Source organism: Perca fluviatilis, chromosome 7 (assembly GCF_010015445.1).
Source record: "Perca fluviatilis chromosome 7, GENO_Pfluv_1.0, whole genome shotgun sequence".
NCBI classification, from domain to species: Eukaryota; Metazoa; Chordata; class Actinopteri; order Perciformes; family Percidae; genus Perca; species Perca fluviatilis.
The window spans coordinates 6,552,680-6,576,959 of NC_053118.1; the positions used below are offsets into that span (position 1 = coordinate 6,552,680).

The window sequence follows — 24,280 nt, forward strand, 5'->3', positions numbered from 1 at the left end:
AGTTCATCTGGCCGCGTCACTTTCTAGAGCTCTACTTTTTAAATTGACGCTTTTTCAGTGCCGTTTTGCGCTTTCTATTACCCGTTTAAAACAGCTTCTTTTTGCTCGCGGTGGCATCCTCCAACAAGCACCAGTGACTTGTGTACGATGACGGTTTGTTGTTTTTTTTAGCAAGGTGCTGCCGTCTGAGGACTCCGAACATAAATAGGTCATCATTAACCAGGCTGCACTCTGCGAGTGGGCTGCAAGAAAAAATAAATACTGTAAATACAAAAACTAGGCTGCGAGTGCAGGCAGCATAGGGACAGCATCCATAATATTCAACTATGATTTCAACCCAGTGCCATACCTGAACACCGGCGCTCACAACCAAACAACCAGACCGGCCCACCGGGAATTCTCCCGGTGCTCCCGATTAGCCAATCCAGGCCTGATGCCCAGTACAACCACAGTCTGATCTGCTGGCCACTGAGAAGCTCCACTGGAGCGGTTGGAGGTTGCTTTGCTCAAGGGCACCTCAGTGGTGGTAATGAGGGAGGGACAAAGCGCTGTTCTTTCACTTTCCCCACCCAGGTCTGGGGATTGAACCGATGACCTCCTGGTCACAAGCTCGCTTCTCTAACCTTTAGGCCACCACTGCCCAAAAGCTAATGCTAGTGGTAGCTAGCTAGCTTGGTAGAATTTTTCAAAAAAAATCTAGTTGTAGTCTATGGCAATGTGTGACCCTGCAAGATCCCCAGTCTTTACATATTATTATTATTATTATTATTATTATGATGACTTTAACGTTAGATATGAGATGATTATCTTTAGATGAGTGAGATGGTGTCAGACTACTACTCTTTTCAAAGTCTGTTCAAAGTCATCCAGCACATCAGGGGTTGATAACTTCTTGTCACGAGGGTCCAACGAGTCTAAAAATAAATACATATATTGTGCAGCCCTATTTCACTATAGTTTATTCTGGTCTGAAAGGGTTTTATGTTGAAATGTTAACTTTATGTTAGTGCCCAACTTGTATTTACCTTGTATTTATCTGTTCTTTTGTTGAATTGTAAATGTTATACTTGTACCCTTTATGTACATACTGTATTAAGTTTTGTGTCAGCACTAGGAAAGTGTTTATTTAAAATGTATCTGAATAATCCTATAATGGATGAGCCGTGTTAAGCGGCCAGACACGAAAACAAACAATTAAGTAATAAACCATTCACTGATTCATATATTCATTCACAAAGAGCCACCAAAGAGTGTGTGGGGTCATCACACCATCAACGTCATTGATCCATCTTTAAATCCACAGCCTTTTCAGCCCTGTTCAAATTTCAGTGCGGAACTGAAGTGTGGAATTCTTCATCTTTTTCTCGTAGTCTTCATCAAACTGTTGACTCTGGGCCACAGTGAAATGGTTCTTCCAGTCACCAACCTTCCCTGCAGAACCACAGACACAATCCCACAGCTATTTTAGCAAAAAGAGATCCGAGTTAGTTTTTCTTGTTACACACATTTAACTTTGAATTATTCATTAAGTTACCTTTTCTCATAAATGGAGAACTTCTGTCATCACATGGTTATGTGTCACACTGTAAAGCGAATGAATGCCCCTTGAAGCTAAAAAAGCATAGAATTGTATGCATTCTATATCATCCTAATGGCCAATTTATGAAGATGGATATATTCTATGCAAGTTTTTTATCCATTTAGTGTTTTTTGGCTTAACTTTAGAGCTTTTTACGTAATGTCGTGGGTTCTACTGAGACGCATTCATGGGCGGTCGGAATTTTGAGAATCCAACGAACAATTCAGGGTTTTTAAGCATCTTTCAAGGCTAAGTGTTTTGTCTTTGGCGATCTTTTAAACAAAACATGCATTTTCAAACCTGCCGGCAGGTTTTGGGGTTAGGAGGGTTAAGTTACCTTTTCTCATGAAGGGAGAAATTTTGAAATCCATAGCACAGTGCGTAGAATAGTTGGTTGTGTCGTCATTTTTCATTTTATCAAACTGCACTCCACTTGCAACTCGTTTCTTCTCCTCGTCCGAACGGTACAATCCGAGAAAAGAGCAGAGGTTGTCTATTTCCCGTCCAGTATCCTGGAAACACAGCCGTCTCAATTAATGCATTATTACCAAGGAGAAAAGTACCCCGAGTAGAAAGAGACACACGGTAACTAAATTACCTCACTCAGATCTTCGTAGAACATGTAATGGAGTTTGGAGTGAGTCTGTTTCTTCTTCCACCAGCCGTTCACATGGTCATACCAGGATCCAAACACCACTGAAGCAACAGAACAACGTTACATAACATATACCCTGCTAATCATCTTGTTGCTAGATTTGCCGACATTGACTCTTCCTGTAGATTTTGTAACAGAATATTGAGTCAATTTCTCACCTTTTTTTTTGATTGTGAAATATCCAAAAGATTTTAGACAGATTTGGAGTCTTACTTTTTTGAACCCACTCACTTTAGCCCTATTTGCACGGGACTAGTATGACCTGGTGATCGCTAGTCATTTGTAATAATAGTTGTCTGTGATCTTAATCCCATGCCAATTGGCCATGTCTCCCCAAATGACCTGCCATATTTCATTTCACACTGAGGTCCTGTGATAACATTAGTCTCGAATCGACATGTCTGTGATTTGGCAGGGTCCATCATTTTTCAAGGTTTTTGTTTCCTATGCGTCTTTTTAAAGCTGTTGTATGCTTCAGGGCGGTCGGGGCAATGCAGATATGCAGATATGTCAGTTAATTTGAATAAAAGCAGGCTTCGCTTATCCCAGATGATACTAATCCCGTGCAAACAGGGCTTTTGTCTGCTCTTCTAACCTTAAAGACATTATCTGTTTTCATTGATAATTCGGAAAATGGCGCTCTTGAATTTTTCATTAATTTCATTATTCTAGATGCCAAATTTTATATTCACAAGCAGAAATTAACTCACTTCCTAATTGTTTACCTATTTTCATAGAACCAAAATCTCTGCTTGAGTCACTTAGATTGTTGAACAACAACAAAAGTATTAAACTATAGAGCTTTTTCCCTGAAACCTCTGACTAAATGTGATGTAGCCTCCTGTATGTTATTTTATATTTTTTGTATTATTTCATTTTTATATATATTTGTAAGAATTAGTCTTGATGTTAATGTGCTGTTGCTGTTTACCTGATTCTTTGTATGATGCATTTTGTCAGTACAAAAAAACAGAACAACACAAGCAAGCACTTAGTGTTCAGTTCAGCTATGCACCAATAAAAAAACTTATTTTACTTTATTACGTATTATTAGAGTTTTTCATACATACTCTTTCCCTCCATGAATCTGTGGAAGTAGCTGCTCCATTCTCCAGGCTCTGGCTGAGTCCTGATCATGCGATCAAAATGAAAATAAGACACCATGTTGTCTTTGGCATTGCGGGCCACGTAGACTATCTACAGAAAAAGAAAACACTTAAATGATCTGAAGACCAATGTTACATGAGACATAATCAGTGGTGTACATTTAAGTCCAAATGTTGAGGTACTTCTACTCCGCTACATATCAGAGAGAAATATTGTACTTTTTACTCCACTACATTCATCTGTTACAGCTTTACTTACTAGTTACTTTACACATTAAGATTTCTGCACATAAAACACATGGAGTTTATAAAATCTGATGTTTTATTCTAAATTAAACTAGCCAACAATATAACGGCACACAACTGTTTGTATCCTTTACACTTTCTAAAATAGGAGGATTTTTCTGCATTGAGTACTTGTGAAATAGTATTATGATATGATCTGCTCGTGCGCGCTTTCACTTCACGCATGAGCAGATCAGTTTCTTCTCCTGAAAATCTCTCCTTCCTGCTCAGCAAATCCTCCATCATAAAAGCAATGTGCCAAGGTACAAACACACCTGGCTTTTAAAGGGAATGGGAGATGACACTGATTGGTTTATTGCATGTTACGCCCAAAACACACCTATGATTAATTAAGCCACTAAGGTCAACCCCTTTGAACCAATGGCCTGGCGCACGGACCCTTTTTTCCGTTTCACATTCTTTTTGATCTTCTTTTATAATAAGTTTTTGAGCATGCTAGTTGTGCGTATGAAGTGTGTGAGCCTAAAACGATACTTTTAAACCGGTGCTTGTGCCTAATTGCAAAAGGGTTCTCAACTGTTTTAGAAAGAAGTGGCAGATCTTTAATGCAATATCTACATTGCCCATTATCAGCAACCATTCATCCAATGTTCCAAAGGCACATTCTGTTTACTAATCTGATATCATTTTAAAAGGCTAACTGAGAAAACAATGGAGAACCCTTTTGCAATTATGAAAGAACATTATGGAATCTGAAAACTGCTGCCCTGGTTAAAAAAACAATGCAACTGATCTCAGCTGGTATTCTTTCTATAATGGAGTGGAATGGAAATTTCTAAGTGACCCCAAACTTTTGACCGGTTGTGTGTATATAGCCTATATACTGTATTTAAAAAAAGAAAAGGCACAAAATTATTTTTTTAACGATTATTGCTAAGAGCATATTGTCAAAATTTAATTATTTATTAAAAATGTAATCACAATTTATAACAATAACTTATTTCACCAGTAAATTGCTGGCAAACGACAAAAACAACCACAAGATGGGAAAAGTGTATTTTACAATAATGCACCACGAGGCTGGCGAGGCGGGTTTCAAGTAAACATACCGTTGTGTGTTATTTTTCCGACAGCGGCAGCTGCAGACTGTTGTACGTCTCGGAATCCTCTACAGTGAAATACAGTCACAATTTTACACTGTTTAGTCAGCATTTCAACCGTGCTTAATCCAGCTGCTAGCTAACGGTAGGCTAACGTTACCTGCTGCCAAAGTGCTTCTGTTGCCTGTGACAACTGTTTCAGAGCATCAGAGAGCAGTGAAGGCCTTTCACTGGCACCAAAATGAGGCACCTAAATCCGCGTTGCTATTCGGTCCGGTAGATAAAGGTCATTAAGGCACAGGTGCCGTAATAGCACCGGGTCTCGGTACCCAACTCTTGTCAGGTGAGGCTCAGGGAAAAGGGGGAGCCCAAAAGGGGCTTACTTCTAGTTGATATAATACAAATACACAATACTGACCCTGGAGTTTTGCTCCCAAAAGGACTTTGGCACAAACTGGACTGGCAAGTGAGTTTTAATGAGTCGAGGAGAGGTGGGGAGGTTGTCCGCCAAGTCTTTTCCTGTATGAAAAGGTAAATACGGACTAAGTAAAGTGTCACATGGCAGAAGTAATGGGTTCATTTGTTGTTGTTTTTTCATATTTGTTTGCTGTGGTTTTATATGTTCCATGATTTTATGTATTGTGTTTTATTATTCTGATCGGCTGTTTGGAGCTCACTCAAATCCAAACCCCTTTCTCCACTTACACAAGCCCTGATCTTGTAAAGCGCTTGGTTTAATAATAAACTAATACAAGGCATACAAACCTTTTAAGTACAATGTTAATGTTTAATGAAAGGTAGAACATTACCACACAGTATACTGAAGGTAACTAAAGGGCAACTACCGTTTTTTTTCACCCTGTTTTTTCAACCTATTTTGCTATGTTTTTGGCTGATGGGAACAACAGTCTTTGACACTGGTCCAGTATTAAGCGAGTGCTTGTTTTGCCGCTGACAGGCTCAGATTAATATTCTAAGTGTTTGACAACATTATGGAAAAGATATTTAAGGAGGTCGACCTTTCTGTTAAAGAGTAAGATCCTTTTTTAAAACAAAAACATCCGCGAAATTGCGTTTGCTAAAGCCACCAGACTTTATGTAAATAAACAGTAATTTTAGCATCGTAAAAAACACTTCATTCAAAGTCGACGGAAACAATATAAAATTATGAGAAGCTGTTTTAGGTCGTCTTTCCACTTTTCCAACCATCATAACTCTAGTTTTGGTTGACATACACACATAGTTTACCGATTTATATGTGACAATATGTTGGCTGTATACACGCTAAAAGTAAAGTTATTTTTTTTAAATGGAGTCTGGTGGGTTTAGCGCTAGCAACTTCAGAGCTGTTTCTACTTAAACAGAAAGGTCTTAAAGAGGTTTTAAAGGTCTATCTCTGAATGGATCCTTTCCATAATGTTGTCAGACACTTAGTGGCAAAAACATAACTTTTAGTGGACCAAATTGACGATGCACATTTGCCCCATAGTGTCACATAGCAGCCCGATCTGTGGCTGCTGGTTACAGCGGTCATGCTTAATACTGGACCAATTTCATCAATCACTTACACACAAAAACATGGGAAAATAAGGTCCAGGGTGAAAAAAATGGAAGTTACCATTTAAGTGTTTGTATGTGCGTAGTCTATATCCACAACATTCCACTTCCAGGATTACTCCGTTTTACTGGATTTCACTCATTTAGGCCGGATATCCCGAGGCTATTTTGCAGAGGCACCGTGGCGCAGTTCTGCGCTTAGCTCTGCCCAAGACGATGTGATTGGTTTAAATAAATGCCAATAAACCAGAGTAAGTTTTTCTCCCATCCCTGGAATGTTGTGTGGACTTGTCAGTCCTTCCTCCGCAGCGCAGTGGAAGAAGGTCTGGCAATGCGAGACTAGTATGTGTGTGATGCAGGTATGTAACATCTGGGGAGTATGTTTGATTGTCTATTAAACCTGGACCCAAAGGCGAGATGGTGCTCTCCAAGAAAGCCACTCTATCAAAGATTGGGGTGGATGTCTGACGCTCTGTCTGACCAAAATACAGCAGGTCGAGGGATGTACACTGTAAAACGAGAACTTGAAATTGCTCATCTTACTTTGATTTTCAATTAAACAGAAAAAAAAAAAAAAAACCAAAAACACATAATTGAATTATTTTATTTTATAGTTTTTTTTTTTGTGATAACTTTGTCTCACTTCAAAATGTATGGTGGCGCCACTTTGAATTTGTAGTTAGACTCAAATTGAGGCCAGGTCAATTACTCTTTTCATGCTCCACGCTAAAACAGGGTTTCCTGGGCAGTTCTGCAGGGGTTTTCAGTTGCCTACCTTTTCGGCCTGCTCTATGCCTTGAACTCCGATTTGCGTATCCTGCAGTCAGGTGGTTCATTGGCTGGTCAATTCCCATGATGCAAGGCAGTAAATGGTTGTGTCAAACTTTGCTGAAAAGTTTGCAGTTTGTTCGAAATACAAATGTAACTTTATGAATTCCGTTTATTAAAGCGTGTCTGCTTAGAATGTAATGTTTTGTTGCCTGGTAATTGTCATTGTTGTGCTGGTTTACATTTGTAACCATGAGGTAAGTGACTGTTACGTTTGATAAGAAGAGCTGGAGTTTTGCAGTGTTAGACTTTGAGCAGTAATAGGCTTCCTTCAGCCAGTATTCTGCAGGGCGTCACTTCACTAGTGGCCCTTTTATCTCAAGTGATGCAAGATCAGCAGCTTTAGATGGGCCCCTATTTTGCGGGGGGCGTTTTTAGAAGTCGAAACTTAGTTTTTACACACAAAAGTTAATTATCTGAACAAAAGATAATTAGTTGACATGACTGTTTTTGAATTATTTAGTATGTGAAACTTAAGATTTTAAGTTTTTATATCTAGGAAAGATAAATTATTAAAACAAAACATTATTAGTTGGCACAGCATATGAAAGTTAATTATTTGAACAAAACATTATTAGTTGGCTGAACTATTTTCAAAACGTAGGAGTTTGAGTTGGCCTCAAAACTCAAAAATCTAGTGCAGTAAGTTGCCTTGAAATTTTGAGTTTTCACAATATTTTCGTTTTTACAGTGTAGGAGACCCATGTGGTTCCTGAAAGACAGACGGACAGAAGTTGCGTTTCAATAGTGGTTCAAACATAGAGTTGTAATCGGGCCTTAAAACTTCGGCCCGAAAAAGACAGAGCCAAACATTATTCGTTTAGCCCGAGCCCGACAAGTACATTTTGATTGACAGCTTTTTAAAAGCCCGAACCCGTTTACCCGACTGTACAAAAGGCTGTCTATCAGCAGTGATTAGAGTGACAGAGAATAGCGCGACACGCGCTTCACACCGCGAGCGGGCACATGCACCACTCTGCGGAAAAGGGAGATAAAGGAAAAAAAGAGACTGTGCCGCACGCACACAGCTCTTTTGTCTTTCGTAAGGAGTCATTTATACATTTTTAATCATTTGTTCATGACTAGCGTAGTGCTATAGGCCACTTGGAAGTTGGAAAAAATAAATAAAATAAGTCCTACAGAGGTCATGCAGCCTCTGTTTCACCTTCTCCGCATCCATTTTACGCTAATCAAAACGCATCACCTGACCGCTCATTTCCCAAGCAACCCGGAGCGCAAGCCCGACCCCGGCCCGAGCCCGTGTAAAATGATAGAAATTAAGACCTGTCGGGTTCGGGCAAAGATCTTCAGCTCTAGTTCAACATGCCCTCGTTCACTTTCCCCTCAGCACTTTCTAACGATCACAAATAATCTACCACTGCTGCTGAACCCATTTGACTTGAAAAAGGTGAACTTGACTACAGCCCTGCATTTTAATCCCCCACTCCTGCCCCACACACTATCACTCTGCTCTCCAAGTGGTCTCCATGCAACGTATGATGGAGGAAGTGAATGGGGGCATGTTGAACCATTAATGAAATGCAGCAAGAGAAGGATAGAGAGGAAAAAGATAATGATCCCAACCCCTTACCTCTATACACACATTAACACTGGCTGTTAATGTTACCTGCTTTGGGGTATGTTGCAATAAGTATATCATCTGGCCTGGCCTGAAAGTTTTGGACGTTCTCCCAGTTGTCTGTGTAAAAGTGAGTCATTGAGACGCCATGGAAGTCAAACAGTTCTGCTCGAGAGATCTTTTTAAAAAGAAGAAGAAAATAAAGAAAAGGATTCATGACATACAAAGCATATGATCATCATGTGAGAGTAATTAAATGGCAAATATTTGATCGTGTAAAAAAGATTGCAATTTCAGTTTCAAGTTCATTGTCAGTTGCAGACACAAAAAGCAGAAGGTTTTTTAAAAGTACCTTCCACACGTCATCTTAAAAGGAGAGAAACTAAAAGTAGTTTACCAAAAGGACAATTTTGTGCTCAAAGATTGAGTATTAGGTTGTATTCTGTATTCTTTGTTCCTCAGCATTACATGCTTAAGAAGAAATGAGTAAAGCACAATGTAACAATTTTTTTGTAGACTTTAAATTAATTTAGAGACATACCTTGTGCGGATCAAATGACATGATAAATGCTGCTGGTTTCTCTGCTGTAGTTTTTCTCACACAAGCAAACCGGTTTCTCTTTATATAATGTAATTGGAGGCTCAGTCAGAAGTACTCCAGCCACTCCCCTTTTCCAGATGTGCTGGGCATTAACATTTTATTCCCCTGTTCGCTCAGAAATAGAGATATATGTTACTGTATACTTATTGGTCAAGAATCAACTTTTTGGGGGTATGTTTAAAAACATGCAGGGGCATCAATTTGAACAGGAAAATACAAAGACTTAGCAATCCCATATAATACTTACAACAGGTTTAACTGCCATGTTCCATACCATGATGTGTTCTTTTTAACCATTACAAAGTGAAAATAGTCTTCTTCTTTTTTTCAGAAGCTTTGGGCTTTAACATACGCACATTTAAAAAAATGTCAGCCACTTGGGAATTATCTCCACAGTGTGCATGAGTTCAACTCAAAACACATTGCAGTCCTTTGGGGAAAAGTTAAAGAGCCTTAATTTAGATGGCTATTACATGTTAAAATTAGCAGTACATGTTAAAATAGAGCTGAGTAACAACCCAGGTTTGGCACAAGTAGCTTTCTTCCAGTGAGCTTGGGGAGGAAGTTAAAAAAAAAAAATAATTATGTAACTGGCAGGTAAAGTCCACCTTTGTTACTCCTTATGTGACTGGCAGGTAAAGTCCACCTTTGAAAATCCTTATGTAACTGGCAGGTAAAGTCCACCTTTGTTACTCCTTATGTGACTGGCAGCTCCATGACGCTGAGTGGCAGTTGCTAGTTGTTTTAGCCGCTACAGAGCTTTGTGAAGCCGGCTACAGTGCTCCGCATGGTGCTCCGCATGGTGCTCCGTTGTATCAGTGGCAGCTGGTGGTTCAGTTATCCGAGAATAAGTGACTTTCAGCCGGGACAGCACATGGACAACTGTTGCTTGATTATCAATAATGTTTACTGAACCTTCTCTGGTCAAAACATGCATACAGCGGGTATCGTACTACTTCTGCGACTAACAACTTACTACATTACTGCGCATGACCGCAGACAGTCACTCTAAACGGCACTGCCACACACTGGTGTTAAACACAGTACACACTGTAAACACTACAGCGGTCTTTGCCCAGTTGGTAATCCTGCCTACAGTAACAGCAAGTATAATCAAGAACACATCCAGCCCATCTGTTATGTCAACCATACAACGGCAGGTTTACTAGTAGTATTACTGGAATGTACCATGTTGCAAGCTCTTTACATGCAATCTTTCTAAGTTAAAGTTGATAATGAATCATCAGCAAGTGTTTGGTGTATACTGCTCAGTGTCAATAAAATACTGACAGTAGGGTTTTAATCTTATGCACATTCAAATTAAATATACAAGCTGTCATAGGTTGTTTTAACATCATCAGACTGGTTAGACAGGATTTACTATAGTTTCATATGGAGTTTTAATAGTGAAGACTCGTTGACACTACAGTGCTAATGCTTGCCTGAGGCTACAGCCAATTAATCTTTTAAAGTGCAAAACTCCTCTAAGCTGTGCTCTGAGCATTTGATGTGCACCCTGTATTGCTTGTCAAACCTGCTAATACATTGTCAGACACTGTTAGAGCTCACTGCCTGAACCAGGTTGACAGTTATTTGGAGGTGAGACATTTTCCTCTGCTGTGTCAACCAACATCCATTTTTTAACCCCTGTAAACAGTGCTGTTAGGAAATGTCTCTCACAGGGCTGCAGAAGCCATTAATTAGCACTGCTGTAACTGTGACTGCAGCTTGTACAGTCTGGCTCCAGGCTACAATGATGCATGTATTTATCATCTTTAAAGGGGCTGTACTGACAATTTTTCTTTGACTGGGATTGCTTCCACACAGCTCTCACAGACGATCCCCAACTCGTGAAATATGCACGCGTGTCTAAGAAAACAAAGAACAGAGAAGCTTTGTATCTTCAACTATATCTTTACACAGCAAATAGTTGAACTTCTATGTATTCATGTTGTGAATGTACAGAAGTGTTAGGACAAAATCTATAGATCTGGTTTCCATGTTTCATGGTTATTAATTCTTCCACTTGCCATTTCCCAGAAGTATGTTTGTGTACTCTGGTTAAAGGAATATTTCATCGTTGGAAAGATGAATATATATTTAAATTGGGTCACTTATGTGGTAGAAATGTGAAATTATTTATTATTATTATTTTATTTTTGGCTTCTAGGCCGAGAAAAAACTGAAAATGTGTTTTTGGCTCATGTGGATGAAAGACACCAAATCCCAGAATGCACTTGCTTCGCTGCTTTAGCGTCTACTCCCAAGCCACGCCTACCCTTTACAGACAGACATTGAGGCGATCAACTCAACCAGTGTGTTTTATTGTGAACAGAACTGTGTCCATGGCAACGCTCTGCTATGCATGGCAACGGTGTGTTATCCTTAGCAGCGGTCTGTTATCAAGAAATAACAGACCGCATTCTACATTAGAATTCAACCAAGCCATAAAAGAAGGCTAACACATAGCTACTAGCATTAGCTCTTGGTGGGCTGTTGTATAAACATCGAGTATAAACACAGCCGTACATTTGCGTGGGATGTAGCTAGAATGGTCAGCCTTTTACAGTCACAAACTCCACCAGCAGTTGGCGCTTAGTTGGATACAAATCACCCCATTTCTGCAACAGGCAGTCCGTGTTAACACAGCCCACCTCCACTAGTAGTCTTACCCGGTGACAGAGCAGCAGGCTGGATTGTCCACAGCAATATTTCCACAACAACAAAAACACAGCAGTCTCTGAACTCGCGTTGGGAGTTTCGTTGAAGTTGGATGTAGTCCAGTTTGTTTAATAATGAGCGGACACTTGCAATCAGGATTGGTGGAACAGGTGGCCGGCTAGCATTAGCTTTCCACCGGCACACTCGTTCAACACTCCCCGCTGATGAGGTCTCTTTAGCGGCCAGAGGAATCGAGCACCACCGCTGGTCTCCATGCAAGCGAAGCTCGGGTAGTGTGTGGAGTATTGCGTCTGTAATAAAGTGTCCTGCATATTCTCCGATGTGTACCAATGTATCCTGGTGGTACACGTGTGCGGTAGTTTGAATGCACATAATTGTTGTTCTAAAATTTCCGTTGGGATGAACAGTTTCTGCTCCTGCTGAGAAGCTAAGCGAGGATTCAAGATGGCTGACACTCCAACCCCCTATGGGCTATGCGGAAGTGGCTCCTAATACTGGCTGTAGTCTTTTTGCCTCTGGGCAAAAAAGCCTCAGATGACGCAAAAATGTCGCCTTGCAGGCTTTTCGGCGGCTTCCAGACCCACAATACAGAGATCTCTCGTCTCAGGGGGACATGAGGGAGGGAAGCACGGTCATTCAAAAATACTACCAGGTTTCTACTGATACAAAGCTTAATGCTAAATCGGTGAAGTGTCCCTTTAAGTGTTCTGCCCCTTTAAAATATGTGCGTGGTTGTTTTTAAGTGAATGACGCACGTTACGTTTTTCCCTGTGCATATTATTTTGAGAATTTGTTCATGTTGTTTTTCTTCATTATATTGATGTACGTATTTTGTATGTACCTAGAGGAGGTTGACTATGGGCAAAATCAAGTGCAATTGTCGATTTACATGTTCATTTCTGTTCTAAGAACGACATGTAGGCTATGTTGCCAGCTAAATTAGCCACCTATTAGAGATGGGGACTCGAGTCTGAGACTCGGACTCGAGTCGCACTTAAGTCGCACAAACTGCTGACTTCAGACTTGACTTGCGACTCAACCCAAAAGAATTCAGACTTGACTCAGACTCGAGCTTCGAGACTCGTCAACAACCTGTTTTCATGCAATTATTGCTTTTAAATCAAAATGTATTCATGTACGGTATGTATTTTTCTTTTATTGGCGCATATACGTTGGGGAAACGTATGACGAGCTGCATGTCCCCTGCCCTTTGCCATAATGTGCAACGTAACGCATGCACTATGGCTTATGTGCGTGCGCACTCACATATCAAAAAATGCATTGACGATGACGACACCGAGTCCTCCCGGAGTTGTGCCTTTTGTCATTAGTTTTGCTTTCAATAACTGTGTAAACAGTGGCAGTAAGCTAACAGCTACATGCAAGGTGTGTGGCACCAACATAAATGTTGCCAGATCAACAACGTTGAACTTCATCAGGCATCTCTAAACGCACCCAGATAGGTCAGTCACTTGCAATGTGAAAGAGACGTTACATTTAGCATATATCGTCACAGGTAACAAGATAACCTTTGCAAAGTGTGAGTTCAAACTGCTTATTGTGCGTAATGTGTACTGACTCTGAGATGCATGTTGTTCTGTAACTGGTGTGGCTTTTTTTTTTTTTAAGATAATGTTTTTGTCATTTTTAGGCCTTTATTGACAGGACAGCTGAAGAAATGAAAGGGGAGAGAGAGGGGGGAATGACATGCAGCAAAGCCTGCAACCTCTACACCTTTACTTTTTGCATGCCATAAATGCTACTTCCTTCACTGGCACTGAACATTAGCCAGTGGCCATAAATTGTGTCTTGAAGAATCGTCCGACTCGGCAAGTACTTTGCAATTTTTTAAAGAATGCTGACATCATTAAGAAACTGGACAGGAGGAAATTAGATTTAATTAAGTAATTAACTTTTAAAAAGGTAAATGGTTTAGTCTGTGGTGGTAAGGGTGCCAGCAGTAACACTGTGATTTACCTGACCGTACCGCTTAAGGGATCTGTGTGTGTGTGTGAGTGTGTGTGTGTGTGTGTGTGTGTGTGTGTGTGTGTGTGTGTTGTGTGTGTGTGTGTGTGTGTGTGTGTGTGTGTGTGTGTGTGTGAAAATGACCAATACTTGGGGGTCTGGCCATCCTGTAGAGATAGCTTGGAGCAGACAGAGCCACGATAAGAGCACTACTAACTGTGTTCCTGTAGGAGTGTGATAATGGATGAGGACCAAGGAAAGGAGAAGCTGGAATATCTTGCTAGGGCACGAGGTGATGTGGCAAAACTATATATAGTGTGTGTGTGTGTGTGTGTGTGTGTGTGTGTGTGTGTGTGTGTGTGTGTGTGTGTGTGTTTGTACAGGGCATGTGCACGTGTGTTTGGCTGTGTGTATGCACATGTGAGTAAAATGTGAGTGTGGGAGATGTAGTGGAAAAGGTGAACGTGTGCATCCATATGTGCATAAGTGCTTTTGTCTGTGTTTTAATGTGGAGGTGCCTTGTGCTTTGAATTGTTTTAAATAGGGAACTCTGTCTTGATTAATAATGAAGAAGCTCCTGCTTTTCCAACTTTTGTTAAATGTACAAAAATGAAAACTTTATGAGTGTTTCAGGCATGAGAAGCCTGCTAATAATAAATAAGTTAAATGTGAACGTCATGTGGCCTGTTGTTTTACTCCTGTCTAAGAGAAGAAACTTCTTAAACAAAGCGAGCGGATATCCTAATGTCCGGAAGCAGTGGTTCCTCCAGGTTTTTCCACTGGAGCCGCTCTAATATTTTTATAAAATTACTGGATACTTATACTGTACACGACCTCTATGTAATAAATGGCACACAGACAAAATTAGCTGGTTAACATTGTAGAACAATTAGCAACTAAAGGGCCAGAACCAGTGAAAGCTCAGAGAAGTGTTAATATTAGACTTACATTTGTCAGGCAGAGACACAAGTCTCAAATTGCCAGACCTATCTCCACAGCGCTGTGGACTAAGGCCTGGCGATACCACAGGTGCATTCTGGTATAGGAGAAAAAAACGCTCTGGGTTATTTGCATTTCTTTAAGTCAATCACAATTGTCTTGGGTGGTGAGACACAGTCATTCTTGGCACAAAGATTGCAGTGTGCCACTAGATTGGTATCATTGGGGTGCACGGCAATTCACCTAGATACCAAACCAGCACAGTCAAGGAAATACATTTTTTCATATATCACTCAGTCTGATTTATAAAACATTTTATACCTAAAAACGGGGCGAAAATAGATTTTTTTTATGGCTGTTGACAGTATTTTCTGATTAATGGAGTGATAAAAAGAGATATCCAAAATCCCCTCTGTAAAAAGCTTTGACTCTAATATGTCAACAAAATGAAACAAGAATTTTGAATCTGGCTTGTTCAGATTTCTCTTCTGGAAATATATGGAAATTAGCGCATATTTAATAGATAATACCTTATTTGCATATTTAAAAATAACAATTCTAAAAACTTGTAATACAAAAGATACTGTCTTAATGTCAGTAATCAACTGGGGTTTTATGCTAATATCGATGTCTTTTTTTTTCCTATTCACCTTGGGTGTCTCCCCTTACATGAACAAATGCTCTTAGGTTTATGTGTATATTGTATCCAAGCAATTGAAAAAGTGTTAATTTTGAAAAACGTGCATTTTGATCATTGGTTGTGAGTTTTGTGTCTAGTGTTTTGAAAAATGACGTCAAGGTTCTGAAATTAGTGCCAAAGTGATTGTAAAAAACTGTAAGTAGACATAGGAGAAAAAATATACAGAAAGTATAAGAAATAGAAAAAAATAGAATAAGTTATAATAATAACAGTAATAATACAAACACAATAAACACCCTTATATAAACAGACAGTATAGATATACAGATGAGTAATGTGCGGATGAATAGAAATGACATATTGCACAGTTGGAGGTAACACAGAGTAATAAATAAATAAATATGCATAGTGCAGAATATTGTCCAGTGATGGCTCATATTGCAGAAACAGCTAGCAGTGCTACATTATGATGTTGCATTAAAGAGTCTGACTGCTGCTGGAATGAAGGACCTGCGGTAGCGCTGAGGGTGCAGCAGTCTGCTGCTGAAGGAGCTGCCTAGGGAACTCACTATATATACATACGTGCACACAAACACAGAGTCAGAGATGAACCCATAATTAGGAGACAGCTTTGAGCAAAAAATTTGGTGACACTTTACTTGAAGATATCTACATAAGACATTGTCATGAACACATGACACTATCATGACACAGTCATGACACATGAACCCTAACCCTAACCAAAACTTGTCATGACAAAAACCAAATGACACTTACTAAAAGAAGCGTTATGTCATAAACGTTCATGATTTGTTTATGATGTTTAAGACAGTGTCATGTCACTCTTATGTAAATACCTTCAAGTAAAGTGTAACCAAAAATTCTAATATGTGTTCTTCGCACTGTTGATCTGCATGGCTCTGTGTAGTCCCATCTTTTTAGTGGTTGTTGTTGTTGTTACGTTTAGCTGATAAAAGGTGACTGTCAGCTGGGTACAAAGCTCCGCAAAAGCATGGGCTTTTATGACTGTCAACATAGCCAACATCTAGCTACTCCGCTGCACTGTGGAGTAATGTCTGGCAATGTGAGACTGGCATCTATCTAACAATGACATTTTGGGACTTTGGGTTTAGCGTTCTCAACATAGTAACCCATGTGAACTTCAAGTCTGGGGAAGCCTGAATTTGGACTTCAGTAACCATTTTTAAACATAAGCTGTCAGTATTACATATTGGACCGCTAAGTTGTAAAAATTCAGTTTGATCATATTATAAACCACTGTAGAAATTCTGAAGTATTCCTTCTTCTCAGCTGTGTTAGCAAGTATCTCACTATTCTTGTGACCTTTCTGTGAGTGTGCTGCCATTATTGAGCATGATGACATTGGTCAGCCAATGAGAGCCAAGAGAGACCATGATGCAGTAGCATGAGAGCCTCCCTTTTTTATCTCTTTATCTGTGAATTGAGGATTTAAGGATTTATTTAGAAATATACTTGCTTGAGTTTGTTTGATTGTTGGAGCGGTTGATTTGGTGAGTTTTATTTATTTTCTGTCCCATTAAATGAAATGTTTTATGATGTTATTTAACGAGGCTCATCTTGTCTTGGTTCGGTGAGAGAGAGACAAACTTGATTTTGAATTTTGCTGTTTAGAATATTTCCTTTCTTGACATTTTATAACAAATAAGTTTATAACGCAATCCATCCTGGTATATCGCTCATAGTGCCAGATGTATTAAAGGCATTTTACATACATACACACGAGATGAGTGCTGTGGATTTTTTCTTGATGCTCACTGGATGATTCTGATGATGTTCTTCTCATTTGGCCTGTTCCAAAAGCTTTGGAAAGTGGAGCAGTATGTCCTGTAGGTAAAAAAAATTAAAAGGAATAAGAGCACTGCTCTAAAGGGAATGATGAAGTATCAAAAAGATGTTCATTGGATTTCAGAAAATGCATATGGTAGAAAAGATTAAGAAGGATTGCCTGTTGCATATTTGAAAGCTCCAGGGATTTCTTTCTTTCTCCAAAAATCATGGACAGATGACTTCAGCTCACACACTGTTATTCTTGCCCTGTAGCTTGAGATTTAGGTCATTAAGTTGAAATGTAAAATCAGCCAACAATGCAACAGCTTCAGCCTTTTCTTCATTTTGCGTGAATTCTACGAAATTAATACAAATGGTCCAAAAACGCTCCAGGAATTTGCCTTTGCTCAGCCATCTGAAAATGTTGTGCACGAGCAAATCATTTTAAGTTGCATTGACCTCTGTCAGTAGTGTGGGCAGCGAGCGATGCTACAGTGTAGATGATGCTGTCAAAAAGTTTGATTCTCATCACTGTTGCCATGATTTTAGTTTAGTTTTCACATTTATAGTTTGTTTGCTTTGGTCCGAATCAGTTGATGAGTTTATATACTTGGAGCAGTTTCCCCTTGGTTCAGTTTTGTTTCACACCTGAAAAAATCCAACATTACCAAAATGCATCATAAAAAAATCACTCAAGAACGTTTACTTTGCTTATTTTTTACTTGTTGTCTGGGCGTGGGATCAACAAAGTAAATACAGGAAGAAGGTCCTGTGTTCTGGACTAGTGCATATCAAACAGGTCTTGGTACGCTTGTTTGGTCCACTTTTGCGCGTCCGAATGCGATTGCTGCATTCCCACCTGCCCACACAAACCGCACCAAGGGGGGAAACAAACTTTAGTGTGAGTCAACCGACCATTTTGCCCTTGGGTCATTATCAATCTTGGATGTAAGAGTTTGGATTTATTGCACAAAGACCCCGAAAAACGCTGGATTTCCAGCCTGGATAAAAAATCCTTATGTAAGGGCTACGAAGACACCACAGACATCAGCGGAACAGTGCCAGTGTTACCTTTTAGCTACAGAAAACAGTATGTTTCTACTCTTTATAGTTTTAAAATGATTAAGTCATGAATCACAGATGCCGTTTTTTGTCGTATACAACAAGCTCAGGCTCAGAGAGTTAAGGCAGGTGTAAAAGCCCCTTTACAGTACACTTCTCCAAGACTTGAAAAAAAGGTCAGACTGGTGGATTATACAGTAATATGTCAGGTCCGAGTGGTGATCTTTCAGGCACTGAATCAGTCCTCTCTCTCTCTCCCTAGCATTGCTGGAGCTCTATGAGTAACAATTTACACCTCTTTCTTTAAATCTATCTCTTATATATCAAGCAATAGTATTGGTTCATAAATGTCTTCTCCCCCCCCTTGTGTGTAGCGAGTGAATCACGACTCAAACAGGTTTACTGAGGATAGTCAAGCCCAACACATGGTCAACAAACTCTCTGTTTGCCTCATTATAAAACCTCACAAATACCAGCATCAGAGCATTGTCAGTGGTGTCAGCGGAGTCATCCACAGCTGATAAAATGCACTGTGCATTTTTTGATTCCAGCTGTTTAATTAAATATATATAGCCAGTATTTCAGTTCTTCTGGTTGCTGTGGAATCTGAGAGGGAGGGGGGGATTTGCTTGTCTTTTTGTTTGCCTTCAAATAATGGTCTCATCACTACATTCTCTTATTATTTCTGTGTCAGAGAATGGCTTCTTGTGTTCACCCAATGCCCATGCCACTGTAAGTGAGGACTGTTGCTTTTTCTCGTTGTGACATAGATGCAACAAGAATCTTGCTTGCGGCTTGATATGATGATTTCATCCCATAGCCTTTTTTGGTTCTTAGCTCTGAACTGGGAGGAAAGGTCGCTTCAAAATGACCATTTGGTTTCATAGTGGCATTTCAAATTGCCGCCCTAGGCACATCCATGGCTGTATATACGCAGGTTATCAGAGGTGGGTAGAGCAGCCAAAAATTGTACTCAAGTAAAAGTACTGTTACTTCAGAATAGTATGACTCAAGTAAAAGTCAAAAGTAGTCATCCAAATAATTACTTGAGTAAGAGTAAAAAAGTGCTTGGTGAAAAAACTCCTAAGTACTGAGTAACTGTTGAGTAACGACTGATTTATTTTTTAACACAAACATTCAATCAAACGGACAAAAATACAAAATAATCATCTTTAGGCAAATTATAGTTCATCCAATCAATTCAATAAATTAAAATGAATTAATTAATTACAAAATAGCTTCAATTAAAAATAATCCAGGTAAATTCAAGTACTTAAAAAATAAAATATATAAAATAAAATCAATAAAATAATAAAAAATAAATAAGCACAAGTAACACAAATGTCCAAACCTTTATACTTTTTTAACAGGCTCTGCAGGCAGAACTAGAACAAGGTAATGGAGCTGCTGTTTCCAACTTTTACTAAGGTAAACATGCTTTCAATATGAGGCCAGGGGTATTCCTCCTCATCTGTGTCTGCATTGCCAACGGTTGATTCTGACATTTTCGTTTTTCTACGACTGTAAAGCTAACCCGTCCCGCTGCTGAGATTGAGTATGGTCACGTGACGAGCCTGCACAACTACGTTTGATTGGTGAAACACAGTCACGTGGTAGAGCCTTTAGCGGAAGTCTCTCTCTGTCAAAATAAAACATTAAAATGAGGCGTACACGGGGGGATAAAAACAATGACGCGTAGAATACCAAAGAGGTAAAAAGAAAAGTAACGAGCTCATTGTAGCCTAATGTAGCGGAGTAAGAGTACAGTTTCTTCTTCACAAATCTACTCAAGTAAAAGTAAAAAATATAGTGATTTAAAACAACTCCTAGAAGTATAATTTTTTCAAAAACATACTCAAGTAAATGTAACTCGTTACTACCCACCTCTGCAGGTTATTAGAAATACCGAGGTCTAAAAACTAAGCCTACTAGTGAGGTTCGGGGGCATTTCCCTGATCTAAATATGTGCATTTTAAAAAAATTTGCAGAGCAACACTTTGACATAGACATGTCAGCGGGCATGCTAATAAATAAGAATTAGGTTAAATGTTGCAATGAATGATCAACACTACAATCCGGTGTCATAACCCTTGCTCTAGGCCACGACAAAAAGTGGGAAGAGAAACAAAATGGCCATATTGTAAGGTATTTATTACCACAATAGAATACCCTATAACAGCCCTTGTTATAAAATTACGTTACCTTTAGCCTTCCTTAAAAACAATCTGTTATATTTTATCTTGTTTTTTACCACATTTACATAGTCATTGGGTCCTATTGTTCAGTCTCACAATGCTATTGGATCGTACATTTGTTTATAAGTCCCGCCTTATGGCCATGAACTCGCACAACCTCTCAAGGTTTCCTTCGAACAACATCTCTTTCATTGGACTGGATTCATCTGATTCAAGTAAGTAAAATGTCTTTTATATTTTTGTTTTGGTTGTTATTATAATGAGCATGTACATATGCAGTTATTGTGGAATATATGCATCAAATTTTATTTAGAGCTTGTTATATATTTGTTGCGATTATACAACACTGGGTGAGTGTGGTAGTCAAAATAGAAGGCTTGTTGCAGTGGGCTCAAACAGGTTGTATTCCCTCCACTACACCACTGCCTGAAACAGAGTATTTTCTTTATACGTGGACAGTATACATTCTACCCTTGTGTTGTGTTCTGGTCGAATTTGACTGATTTAAATGTAGTTAATTTGATTAGAATGACCTAAAATTCCAGAGGATGTCAACAGACAATTCAGTTCTGGGAAAGTGAAAATGTTCCTGAATGTGGGGTGTGGATGTAAGTGGGGGTATGCATGTTTTCCTTTTAGTATGATAATTAGAGAGCATACCAAGCAGTATTGTTATGTCAAGGCAGTATTGTGTGACTAAATGGCTGGTGATTGGGATGCATGTTTCATTTATCATCTCTATTTATCATGAGCCATTTACATTTACATTTAGGGTATTTAGCAGACATTTTTGTCCAAAGCAACTTACAATAAGCAGACAGTATTTTCTGCCTGGAAAACATTTCTACCCTGAACACTTGGTCCACCACCCTATCTATTACTTCAGGTTATGTACTACAATATAAAAAGCATATTTATACATGTTAATTAATTGATATTTTATTTTCAGAATGCCACCAGCAAAGAGAGAGCTGATTGATATCATCCAAAATGGTGAGAGTGAAGTTGAGATGGAACTCAATGACACTGATGAGAGTGATGAAGACTCAGATGAAGAACCAACCACCCATGGACTGTCCAGCTGATAATTACATGGACATCGAGCCAAAAACAAACAAACACACCATACCCCGTGACAGATATCGCTGGCTGAAAAAAGATTTCATCAGTCCCAACACTGATTTTTCAGGTCTGGATATCACAGGAGATGACATTTCCCTCCACACACCATTGGAATACTTCCAGGAGTTTGTGTCCGAAGACATGATTGAGGCTCTGACACAAAACACAAATGAGTACAGCTTTCAGACACATGGAACATCTGTAAACACCACTGCAAAGGAAACTGAATTTTCTTTTGGCATGTACCTGAAGATGGGCCTAGTACAAATGGCTGGAACCAGTATGTATTGGGAAACAGAGAAACAGTACTCCCTGTTGCTGATGTGATGCCACGCGACAGATTCCAATCCCTGTTGACGTCATTACATTTTGTAAACAACATGACAGTATCTGAGACGGAAAAGAAAGACAAACTCAGACCATGGCTTGATTCATTCAGAGAGAAATGCCTGCAGGTGGTACCAGAAGAGCACAACTCTGTGGATGAGATGATGATTCCTTTCAAGGGGAAATTCAGCAGCATCAAGCTCTGTGGAGGCAAGCCAAACCCATGGGGATTCAAAGTGTGGGCGAGAACTGGAATCTCTGGCATGATGTGTGACTTTGTCAACGGAATACGAGCCAAATCTGAACTTGGATTGTCAGGTGATGTTGTGATGAAACTTGCTTCCACACTTCCGGAAGGTCAGAACTACAAAATGTATGCAGACAACTACTTCACCTGTGTTCCATTATTAGTGAAGCTCCTTGATCGGGGAATTCATTATGTGGGAACAGCCAGGCAGGTGCGCCTATCCAACTGTAACCTTGAAGACGAGAAGAGCTTGAAGAAAAAGGGGAGAGGAAGCTATGATGTCAGAGTGGAGGGGAATCACAACATCTGTGCTGTCAAATGTTATGACAACAGGGCCGTGACACTAGTGTCATCCTTTGCTGGACCTGAACCTGTGCAGAAGTTTTTATACTGGGACAAATCCAAAAGAACCTACATTGAAGTTGAGAGGCCTTACATTGTTGGTGCAATTCTTTTTTTTTAAACTCTTTCGGCATCAAAGGCTTCCTACAACAACATCTGAAAGGTAAAATATATGTATTTTTTTTAGGTTTTTCTATATTTGAGTCTTACAGGGTTAAACTAAATACATGTATGAGGTGTGAAAATCAGTACAGGGCTTTTGATGTCGGCAGGGAGGAGAGAGAAAGTCCAGGAAGCTGGGGCTATTATTTTCCTGTGGATCACTGGGCCAAGGTGCTCCAAATTCAGGCGGCATCAGCTGGCACCTTGAAAACAGTTTGGCATTAGGCTCCCATTGCCAGACCTATCTCTACAGCGATTTACCCTGCAGAGATCTGAGGAGCAGTTAACCATAGTCACCAAGGTGAGGGACATCCGTCTGAAAATGAGGGACATCTGGCAGAACTTCTGACGGCACCTGAACAATCCCAGAAATTATGACATCGTCGACTAGATTTTGCATAGAATGAGACCAAGCAGACACAGATCTAGCAAGGGCCGTCACATTGGAAATACAGTAGAGGAATTAGCCATTCCAGGGCTGGTCTCCCTACGTGTAATGTTCCACCATAACAATTGTGATTGGTTCAAAGAAGCGCTGAGACATTGATGTGGGGATTGGTCTGGCAATGCGAGACTAGATTATTTGTGACTCCCCACATCTCGCCTGCCAAAGTGTAGTACAAATTATTTCACACCTTACTTACCTTGCTTAATCTATGTGTTTGCATCCCTTTGGATTTGAATTATAGAAATGTCTCTTAAACAGTACAAAAACATAAGCACCATATGTATTATACAATGACACAATAATTATAAGTTAAGTTATAAGTTTGTGTTGGTAAATTGAGCCTATTTATTCCACTGTAATAACCAAATAACATATGCATCTCTGTGTTAATGACACTGTTTGAATTGGAGGACCTGGAGAAAAAAATGGAACAACCTGTTTGCTGTCTTTTTCTTTTAATTGAACAGGATTTCATTCAATATCATGGCATAGCCAACATGACAATTACACCTCTCAACATACAAACAGGGCTCACTGGATAACTTAAAGCTATAGTGCCTAGTTTCTGTCGCCCCCATGAGGAATAATAAGTAATGACAACAAAACTGTTGGCACGTCCACATGACACAAGCCTTCTGTGATCGTGCACCACCCTTCCCTGAAGTAGGAGCTGAAAGAGTTACAGGAACTGTGGCCAGAGGAACTTAATAATCCCCAAATTAGTCCAGTCGGAACAGGAGAAAAAAAGGGTTCTAGGAACGTTATGTTCTAGCAACTGCAAAAAATCCCTACGGTCTGAAAGCGGCTATACTGAGAAATACAGAGAGTGTTGTGTGGAGCTGATAGTCTGATTAGCCAATTAGCTTTGTAGCAACTCATTTGGCAGTGGCTTGAATGTAACGGATGTTTATTAATATCAAAAAGTTACGCACTAAATCTTTAAAAAGTATAAAAATAAAATTTAACAAATAATGTAAAAAAAAATAATAAATAAAATATATACATAATAGAGAATCTTCATGTTGCTAGGGGTCCTCAAACATTTATTTCCTCATAAGCTTGAAGGAGAGTTTTTGCATGTTTCCATTT

The 24,280-nt window shown here is 39.5% G+C and overlaps 1 protein-coding gene across 3 annotated transcripts; it reads right to left on the reverse strand.

Moving 5' to 3' along the window:
* Positions 1-944: 944 nt before the first annotated feature.
* Positions 945-10,226, reverse strand: LOC120563093 (cytosolic sulfotransferase 3-like). Of its 3 annotated transcripts, XM_039807186.1 has the most exons (10): positions 9,499-10,225; positions 9,192-9,356; positions 8,699-8,828; positions 7,763-7,783; positions 6,644-6,745; positions 5,105-5,205; positions 3,305-3,431; positions 2,178-2,275; positions 1,917-2,091; positions 945-1,431 (listed from the first exon to the last, which is right to left on the reverse strand). In XM_039807186.1, the coding sequence occupies exons 2-10, from the start codon at positions 9,210-9,212 to the stop codon at positions 1,319-1,321; spliced, it is 888 nt and encodes a 295-aa protein (XP_039663120.1). In that variant the 5' UTR covers positions 9,213-9,356; positions 9,499-10,225; the 3' UTR covers positions 945-1,318. The 3 variants fall into 3 exon arrangements, with proteins under 3 accessions (XP_039663120.1, XP_039663119.1, XP_039663121.1); XM_039807185.1 differs by lacking the exon at positions 9,192-9,356 and having other exon boundaries at positions 9,499-10,226; XM_039807187.1 differs by lacking the exon at positions 9,499-10,225 and having other exon boundaries at positions 9,192-9,483.
* Positions 10,227-24,280: the final 14,054 nt, after the last annotated feature.

Coding starts and splice junctions, on each gene's coding strand:
- LOC120563093 (XM_039807185.1), bottom strand. CDS start 9,528: ATGGTATGGAACATGGCAGTTAAACCTGTT. Junction 8,829..9,498: donor ACATGGCAGTTAAACCTGTT/GTAAGTATTATA, acceptor CTTTTTAAAAAG/ATCTCTCGAGCAGAACTGTT. Junction 5,206..6,643: donor CATCTCGCCTTTGGGTCCAG/GTTTAATAGACA, acceptor CTTTTCATACAG/GAAAAGACTTGGCGGACAAC.